At 55.5% G+C, this 9,724-nt stretch overlaps 1 protein-coding gene across 3 annotated transcripts in view; it reads right to left on the bottom strand.

Moving 5' to 3' along the window:
• The window catches only part of MED16 (mediator complex subunit 16), a 16,874-nt gene that overhangs the window by 6,156 nt on the left and 994 nt on the right, over positions 1-9,724 (bottom strand). For 2 of the 3 annotated variants that reach the window (XM_006764787.2, XM_006764788.2), the window contains exons 2-9: positions 9,104-9,275; positions 7,889-7,996; positions 7,394-7,563; positions 5,067-5,498; positions 4,304-4,409; positions 1,998-2,153; positions 1,050-1,261; positions 298-504 (exon numbers count right to left, since the gene is read on the bottom strand). In XM_006764787.2, the coding sequence (XP_006764850.1) occupies positions 298-504; positions 1,050-1,261; positions 1,998-2,153; positions 4,304-4,409; positions 5,067-5,498; positions 7,394-7,563; positions 7,889-7,996; positions 9,104-9,236 (1,524 nt within the window). In that variant the 5' untranslated portion in view covers positions 9,237-9,275. Of the gene's footprint in view, positions 1-297; positions 505-1,049; positions 1,262-1,997; positions 2,154-4,303; positions 4,410-5,066; positions 5,545-7,393; positions 7,564-7,888; positions 7,997-9,103; positions 9,276-9,724 lie in introns of those variants that run through there. The other variant, XM_006764789.2, reaches the window with a different exon arrangement.

A 9,724-nucleotide genomic window follows, 5' to 3' on the forward strand; every position in this document is an offset into this window, starting at 1 on the left:
CGGTGCTTGTGCTTTCACAGGCACACACTCTTGTCTCCTGGTCACTGGTCTCTCTTCCTTTCTGATCTCCAAGGCTGTTTACTGCTCCTACCTCATGAGGAACCCCCACCCCGCACGCACACGCGCGCACTCCAGGCTGTTTGAGAAGAAATCCCCGCTGGCAGCAGCGGCGGTGGCCCCAGGGGTTCACGTGTCACCTACAGGGCTCTGACTTCCTGCAGAAATCTCTCCAGATGAAGGACTAGGCAAGAAGGGAGGGGGCACCTCTGTCGGGCGATGGCACGTGGCCCGGCCTACCTGCTGAAGGGCCGCTTTCTGGCGAGTGTACTCCTCGTGCAGCCGCTCCACCAGGCTCTGCACCATGGCGGGCTGCACGTGCAGCAGGATGTCCCACCAGTCATAGCCGGTCACCATGCAGTACTCCAGCAGGAAAAGCAGGTGCCGCAGGGCCAGGTTCACATCCAGCGTGTGGCCCATGGAGGGCGAGATGCGCAGCATGCTCAGCTGTGGGAGAGGGAACGCAGGTGAGGCCGCAGAGGGAGCGCTAGGTGGCTGAGGATACTCGCTCACCTAAGGCTCCGGCACCATGTCCCTCCAAGGGCTGATGGTCCTGCTGCTGAGGGGGCAGCCAGAGCCTGGTGTGCGGAAGTGTTAATGGGCTCGAGGGAGCTGTGCAGTGCTTCCCAAAAACGGCCCAAGAGGCCACCCTATACCCACAGGCACATTGGGAGTTACTGGAGCCTTCATTTAGGCTCCATGATGGACACAAACCCATGTGGGAGGGGGCGTGGGGATCCCTCCAGACACAGACATAGTTCCCCAGGGAAGCTAAGCACCTCACACAGGACAGGCCTGTGGACGGCAGATGGCCCCTAAATGCAGGTGCTGAGGAAATGAACCAGGAGTCAGGCAGACACCAAAACAAGTGGCAGGCGCCCGACATGACTAGACAGAGCCCATTTCCTCCAGGACGGCCAGGGGAAGGGGGAGGATGCTCCCCGCCACATGCACTAAGTGGGCAGCTTTGGGGCACCTGGGACAGCACTTACCTTCCCATGGTTGTCAATGCCCACGAGGGCCAGGGAGGTCCAGGACAGCTGCATGGCCTTGAAGTGGACGGTGGGGCCCGTGGTCCGAGGGCGCTTGATAGCTGGCTCATCCATGGAGCGCGGAGCTGTGGAGCTGAAGAAGATGGCCATGGTCTGCAGGGACAGCCGGTGCACGATGTGGACGCTACCGTCATGGAAGGCCAGGGCCAGCCCTAGGGGCGGGGCACATGCAGGGTCAGGGGCAGGAAAGGCCTAGAACAGGCCCCTGGGCAGCTGTGGGACTGCCCAGTTCTGAACAATGGGAAGTGACTACTCTGGGGACGGGTAAGCCCCAAGCCACAAAGGGCTCACCACCCACGTCTGGCCGGCTGCCCCCATGGCCGTTACCCGCTCCTCCTTTGCTAACAGCCTATGAGAGTCAGTGGAGCAAGCACTGCCAGCTCAGGCTGCACGTCCCGAGCCCCCTTGCAGCTGGCACTATCTTAGCTGATGTGAGCAAGCGCACAACTCCCCGGGGGACAAAGTGGAGGGGACAAGGAACACGAAGGGCCTCATAGCAGGAGCAGAGGTCAGGAAGGTCAGGGGCTCCTCAAGCCCAAAGCCTGTAATGAACGTGTAACAGGGTGGGGCTGACTGTTAGCCATCCCAGTGCTTCCTGCCCGATTCGCTCCCGGTCACAAACTCCAGGGACTGAACCCAGGATCAGCGTCTCAGCAGCTACAAGGGAGTGCTGCTTATCTGCAAAGTTTGCCCCCAAGTTTCCAACCTCTGCCTTATTGATTTCTAACTACCCTTTATCAGCTAAAGCAGCTTTTCATCCAGCCTCATAGCCCTTTGAGCTCGTCTGATCCTGAAAGTGGGGCCAACTCCTCGCTGGGAACTGACTTGAAGCCAGAGGCAACTCTCCCAGCTTTAAGACCCAAGACCCGAGCTCCGAGACCTCCATACCCAGGCCAGGGTAGAACTGCGTGTCGCTGGCCACCTTCAGGTCAGTGTTGGTGAGCGAGATGGGCAGCTTGGGTAGTGCCACGGCAGACACTCGATCCAAGTCGTTGGTGGCTGACAGGATCCGCCATTTGAGAATCATGGGCTGCTTGTCGCCAACTGAAAAGGGGGCAGGGACACAGGACAGCAATGGAATGAAGACAAGACAAACACCACAATGGGGGGCCCTGACATTGGCCAAGTCCCCTTCTCTGATCCCAGTGCCTGTCCCCCACAGGGGCCCTATCCCAGCCCTGGCCACCCAGTACATCATGCCCCAGCCAGGTGGTTGGTGCAGGACGGGTATATGACCCAAGGTGGCCAACAGAACTCAATCCTGGGACTTCCTGGGGACAGGGAGGGGGCATCCTTCAGGAAGCTGTCAGCTGGTGGTAGTGGGTGCCCACTTGATGGACCCAACACACCGAGAAGGGGGACACCACCCTCCATATCCTGCCACCACACAAACCCCCAAATTCCCCTAACTCAGCCAGCTTAGGTTTGGTTTTGTCCCTTATGACCTAAGAGATCCTAGGTAGGACCCCGTCTCTCCCCATCAGGTAAGATGCACCCCTTCCTGCACCCACACCCTCAGGGTGATGAGGAAGCCCCTGCCCCAAGAAGTGGACTGATTTCTGTGAATCTGGGCTTGGCCAGTGGGCGCTGGTGAACATGATATGAGTAAAGGATCAAACAGTGCTTGTACCCAGGACACTGAGGTGAGCAGACTGGGCTGCGGGCATGTGCGCCATGGGAGGATGGGCCCAGCTGGTGGTCAGCAGCCTGAGCCCGGAGGCGGATGGCAGGCACATGGAACCAAGCAGGTACAGCGGGTGACCCAGCCTAGAATAATATGGCCTGTGGTTTTTTGTTGCTATTTTTCTTTTTTTTAATCCTCACCTGAAAATATTTTTTCCATTGATTTTCAGAGAGAGTGGAAGGGAAGGAGGAGGTGGAAAGGGAAGAAAGAGAGAGAGAGAAATATTGACATGAGAGAGATACATGGATTGGTTGCCTCCCACACACACCCCAACTGGGGCGGGGGATTAAACATGCAACCCAAGTAAGTGCCCTTGACCGGGAATCGAACCCACGACCCTTCAGTCCGTGGGCCAACACTATAAACACTGAGCCAAGCCGGCCAGGGCTGGGCTGTGGTTTGTCACTGACTGTCAGACGGCTCATCTCTGCCACCATCTATGTCCAGATTCGTGCACCAGGTGGCTCCTCAGTTTATAACCTTGCTGTAAACCCCGTAATGGACTCTTGGCAAATGCTGCCCCCTCAGGGGACAATGAAGCCCAGAGAGGTTAGAGTGGGTTTCAGTATCTGGTATTGAAGGCACTGGAGTGACAAGGTAACAACCACAGCAGAGTTCCAGGGAGGGTTTGTGAGCTGGGAACAGTGCCCAGCATTTAAACCCTTCCTGCCCTGCCCACCCCCTGCCCCCCACTGGTGCACATGGAGGCACTAATGCAGCCCTGCCCGCCCCCCGTGGGGCCACCAGCCACATCTAAAAGCTCCCAGGATGCTTGTCCAGGAACAGGGCAATGTGGCCCTCTTCAAGTTAATTACTCTGCAGCCACAACAGACAGCTTATGTAACCACCTTGAGCAGCGAATGGAGCCTCAAGGGGCCTCTTGACACAGCTTCATTAGCGGCTTTTGTTTAGCAGCGCCCCGCCCCCAACATCCAACTACCCCAGAGTCCATTAGCACTGATCAGCAGTGAGCAGAGCTTTCCTTCGCCAGGAAAACATCTGCATCTTTACCCCCCACAGCCCCACCATCAGGGGATGAAAACCAGTAGCTTTTCCGGCTCCCCACTGACTGCAGGCCTGGCCAGGCCAGTGTGTTCCAGGGTCTGTACTGAGGAGGGGGTGCTGGTCTTGGGGCCATCCTGAGCCATGGGGTCTCCCCATGGGTGAAAGGATGGGGGAGAGGGAGGTGACACTGTAGGCTTGTTCTTGGTAAACTCAGGTAAGCCCTCAGCCTCAGTGTCCTCACTCTAACCCAGGGTTTGTGCGAGATTCCATGGCTTTTAGGATTGAATGCCTCCCTGCAGCCAATCCCCCTGCTGAGCTGGTTCAGCTCCTGGCTTTGTGCCCAGGTCTTAGCTCTGGTCTTCCTCCACCAGCCCTACGCGCCCTGCAGGTTTCAGGGTGAGGTGGCTGGGCTGCCTGCGGGGTGACTAGGAGTAAGGACTTCGCCTCTCTGCGCCCAAGTTTCCCCAACTTAAAAGTCAAATGCCCAGCCCACCGGGGGACTCACCCACAGGGGAGATCTGCTGGAAGATGTTGTTCACGGGGAGCCCCTCCTTCCGCAGGGACCAGCACTCCACGATGCTGCTTGTCTGGCTGGAGGCGCACAAGAGCACCTGGGAGGACAACGGTGGCTGGAGGCGGCGGCACCTTGGGCTTCACACCTCATGGGGGGCCCTGCTGTAGCCCAGGCTCAGGTGCTGCCTGCCTGATCTAGCTGCCGCCCGCCCTGGGCCTGTGTCTCTTCAGTCGCTCACACTGGCCCTGGCCTCACAGCCGTGGGGACTCGGACCCAGGCCTACCTATCCCCCCGCTGCTGGAACAGCACACATCACCCCACGGCGCTGCATTGTTACAATGGGAACATAGTGACTTAGTGGGGTCAACTGAACAACAGCCTCACAGATATTCCTGTCCTGGTCTCAGGACCTGTGGACATGTCACCTTCACATGATAAAAGGACTCTGAGTTTGGGACGATTCTGGATTCCCTGCAGAGCCCAGTGTCATCACAGAGTCCTCACATGAGAGGCAGAAGGGTCAGAGATGGTAGAGGCTGTGCTGCTGACCGTGACAATGGAGAAAGGTGCCAAGAACCAGGGAGACAGCCTCTCTAGAAGCTGGAAAAGGCTGGAAACGGTTTTCTTTGGAGCCTCTGGAAGGACAGCCTTGCCTGCACCTGGGTTTAGCCTCGTGTGACCCATGTTGGACTCGCGACCCCGGACTGGAAAGAAGAAATGTGTGGCACTGTGGCCGCATCCCCGGTGGCCTCACCTGCTCAGACATGTCTCGGGCCAGGAATTTGAGGTGGGTGATGGCGGGGAACTTGTCCTTGCGGTTGAGGTCGGTGGTACAGCGCATGAAGAGCGAGGGCAGGATCTCGGTGTCGATGCGACACTTCTCGCTCACCACACTCACGCACACCTTGTAGAACTGCACGGGGGAGGCGCTGCTGCCATCCGCCGTGGCCACCACAATGTTGCCGCCACCCGTGAAGGCAATGTCGGCCAGGGCAACACGGCCACGCAGCCGGCACAGGCTCTCCGTCGATGTCAGCACCTGCCCGCTGGGCTTCAGTAGGGACACGGTGACCAGGCCGCTGACTGTCACTGCGATCCAGCCCTCCATGGGCTTGCCCCCAAACAGAGTTAGCGACGGTGAGAACTTGACGCGGGAGAACTTCTCCCCGAAGCTGGAGGCACCTGACTGCAGGGGAGTGAGCGAGGGTTCTTAGTATTGGTTCCTCCCCCACCTAGGGCATGAGGAAAGATGCCCCATTGAGCTGTTAGGGGTCTGCCTCCTGTGACCCGACGACCCCCTTCTGGGAGCCACACTCACAGAAACAGGAACAATTAGGTAGAAGCTACAAAAGCGTGGACTTGAATTCAAATCCTGCCTCGGCCACTTGAGCACGCTGTCATATGGGCCTCTCTGACCCTCAAGTTTCCTCATCTGTACTTCAGAGAACCCTGCTGAGTGTCAAATGACTGAATCCATGAAGGACAGGAGTCAGCAACCTTCTCCCGTAAGGGGCCAGACACTCGGTGTTTTTAGGCTTGCAGGCCAGGTGGCCTCTGCTGGTGGACCACTTGCTCTGAGTTCGTAGAAGCAGCTGCCAATAAGACTGTTCACAGAAACAGGTGGGGCTGCATTTGGCCCGTCGGCTGAGTTCAGAAGGTACCATAAAAGTACTGGCTGCTGCTGTTTTATTACTATTTTATGTCAAATTAGGTTTAAGTTACGATTTATGTGCAATAAAATTCACTCTTTTTTAAAGCATATGGTTCCATGGGTCTTGACAAATGTATTGTCATGGAAAACCACTAAAATCGTGACCAGAATCCACTCCCCTCAAAAGGGCCCTCATGGCCCTTAGCAGTCAGTCCCCACCCACCCTACCCTGGGTCCTGGTTGTGTCGTTAATTTTGCCTTTTCTAGAATTGTACCTGAGTGGAACCTGTGTGCAGCCTGTAGGCCTGGTTTCTTTCACTCAGCAGGACACAGCTCTGTCTGTGCTGTTTAATCACTGAAACAGCACTGAGCTGGAGGCTCACAGGGTTACTCTGAGTGGTCTGAGAGCAGTGGTACACCCCTCCTGTGAGCTGGAACAGAATGCAGGTTCCTGGGCCTTTGGCCTGTGCCAGGCCCCAGGCTGACTCCTCTCATGCCTTCTCTCAATGAATCCTCACCATGACCCACCACCAGCCCCTGTGATAATAAGCTAAGTGATGCAGGTAGGCATGAAGTCAGGATTTTAACTCAGGTTCCCCTTGATCTAGGAGGCTTCAGTCTTAACACACTGCGGACGATCACGAGAAATCTCACTTCATATTACAGTGTTTTACAAAGTGTCATACTTTAAAAAGACATTAGCTTGTAAGAACATGTAATAAATAATTCAAAACGCAATGGGTATTTAATTTTAAAGCGTGCCTTTAACATTCATGTAAAGCGTTTTTGTACTCGTTCAACAGAAACTTATCTGGCCACTGGGTAAAGCCAGCGATAAAACTACTGGTCCGCCATGGGTTAACTATGACACTGGGCGAAACCAGGGCATGGAGAGAGGAATTCTGGAATATTACCGAGTCAAAGTGTGGACTGGGTTCTCAGGACAGTGTAAGGGAAGATTCACTGAGGACAGCAGCCACCACTTAAATAGGTGGCCCACTGAAAACACAAGTGCCAACTGACAGCTTGATAAAACGTATGAGCCAGGCCCAGGTTCAAAAATCCAGAAGATGCCCTAGCCAGTTTGTCTCAGTGGATAGAACGCCGGCCTGTGGGACTGAAGGGTCCCGGGTTCAATTCCAATCAAGGGCACATGCCCAGGTTGTGGGCTCAATCCCCAGTAGGGGGTGTGCAAGGAGGCAACTGATCAATGATTCTCTCCCATCATTGATGTTTCTCTCTCTCTCTCTCTCTTTCTCTCTCTCTCTCTCCCCCTCCCTCCCTCTGTTCCACTCTCTGAAATAAATACAAATATATATTTTAAAAACAACAACAGAAGATGCCTGTGGTGGGAGAGGAGGAGGAGCCAAGTTGACGGATGGATGGATAAAGTGGTCTCGTCCACCACGTTTACTCAGGAAGACACCCACCTTTTCCACATGCAGTGCCAACTTCACACCATTGTGCAGCCAAGACAGGGCCACGATGGGGTCCCCCTCCACCAGGCTTCCCACAGGGCTCTCCCAGCTGTTGGCCAGGTGCTCCGCCATGCTCCAGCACTTGATTTGTCCATTGGCATCAGCTGACAGGAGCCGGGAGCCTGTGTGGAGCAAACCTGCGTCACAAATCCCCACCAAGGGCAAGGACCATCACCCGCAGTACTTCAAGGACCTGGGAGAAGCCGGCCAGTGGAGGTGGAGCAGGGGAGTGGCACAGGCATGATGCGGAAATGGCTCTGAACACAGGAGCAGGAAAAGCAGTAGCCGCAAAGCCGTAAATCGAAGGTTCCAGTCCCAGCTCTGGCTCGGGGACAGGACCAAAGAAATACAGAACACATCTCCCTGGGATTCAGGGTCAAGTGTGAGCATCACCATAGTCTCCTTCAGCCACACAGGACCCTACCAACCTTACCAGCCCCCCCTCACCTGACTGGTCCCACTCGAGGCAGGTGATGGCTTCGCTGTGCTCGGAGCTGATGGAGTGCACGTCCCAGGGGTGCTCCGTGTCCAGAATGTGGATCAGGCGGGTCAGGTCTGCAAGAGACAGGACAGGGCACGGTCAGTTCAGTGACAATGACGTGGCTCTGAAGTCATGGAGGAACCCAGCAAAAGTCTCACCCGAAGGGAAGTCATGGAGATGTTGCTAACTAGCTACACAGCCTGGGAACTAATGAGGAACGGGCTTGTGCCCCCTCGGGAAAAAGAGCAGGCCTGTGAGTTTGCCACCCACCAGTGTGTCTACGACCATGTGTTTAGAGACCCAGAAAACAGAACAGGAAGAGAATGACCCCAAAATTCTAACAGTGTGCTTCTCTGTGGAAGATAATAGGTGGTTCTCTTTATCCTAAATTTCTGTGCTTTTCTAAATTTCTCTAACAAATGCTCATTACTCAAATGATGGAGCGAAGATGCGGTGGGCATGCACCTTACAGGCTTTCAAAAGTCACAAGTGACATGTGCCCTGGCCAGTGTGGCTCAGTTGTTGGGCATCATCCCATGCACCAAAAGGTTGCTGCTTCAATTCTCAATCAGGGCCCATGCCCGGATTGAGGGCTGAATCCTCAATGGAGGGCATGCAGGAGGCAGCCGATCAATGCTTTGCTCTCACATCAGTGTTTCTCTCTTTCCCACTCCCTTCCTCAAAATCAATAAAAACATGTTTTTAAAAAAGTAATATGTAAGGTATGGAAAGTGAGAAACAAATCTCCAACAAGCCTGGGTAAAATGCCCACCGTTCCCCGCTTCTATCCTGCAGGGGTGATCCCAGTGTCCGCCAGGCACCAGATGTAGGAGAGCACCATCACAGAGCCATCAGTTAAATTGGGTGGCTCACTGAGGAAAGCAGCCACCAGTTAAATGGGAGGTGGTTCACCAAGGAGAGCAAGCATCAGTAAAATAGACGGCTCACTTAGGACTGCAGCCATCAGTTAAATACATGTGCCCCTGAAAGGCTGGGGCCCTCACCACCCCCCAATTGTGAATGAGGAAGGACTGAAAGGGCCTGGACAGGTTGGAGGTGGCTACCAGGCAGGCTAGAGACATGGAGTCACCCATGCCAGGCACCGTGGGAGCCAGGGGTATATAATGTGTGGGGAGGGGAGAAGAGGAAATGGGAGCTGGGCTGGAGGTGAAGGGGTGTACCCTGGTCATCATTCCGGAGGTCCGTGGTGAAAGCGATGAGGTTGCGGCAGGACCAGGCGCAGGCCAGGGGCACTGACGGACAGTGGGTGCTCTTGGGCCACTTCTCCCATTCGCAGACATAAGCCAGATCCATTGTGCCACCTGCCACAGGGCACACACTGAGAACAGTCACCTGAGGAAGAGAATGACCAGCTGAAGGAGGAAGTGACAGGGAGGACTGGCTTGCCTTTGCCAAGTGCCTGCAGGGTGCTGAATGCCATGCTGGATGCTGGGTCACCATGAGAAGTGAAAAGGACCCAGTCCCTGCCCTTGGGTCTTACATGTGTGTGTCACGGGGGGGAAGGCTGCATTTTAAACAGAGGGCAAGCAAGGGAGGCCACACCGGGGAGAAGACATGTGAGCATACGTGCAAGGGAACGCACAGAGGCATGCAGATATCTGGGGAGTAGTACTGCAGGTGGAGGGAACAGCCAGTGCAAAGGCACAGAGGGTGCATGGAGCCTGGGGTGTTTAAAAAGGGACCCGGTTATTGGAGTAAGGTGGGAGGCGACAGCAGGGTCCTGGCTTTCCCCCTGCATGGCACAGAAGTCCCAGGAAGGCAGTGATTTCTTTGTATTTCAG

This window comes from Myotis davidii, unplaced genomic scaffold, assembly GCF_000327345.1.
Source record: "Myotis davidii unplaced genomic scaffold, ASM32734v1 scaffold198, whole genome shotgun sequence".
Lineage (NCBI taxonomy): Eukaryota > Metazoa > Chordata > Mammalia > Chiroptera > Vespertilionidae > Myotis > Myotis davidii.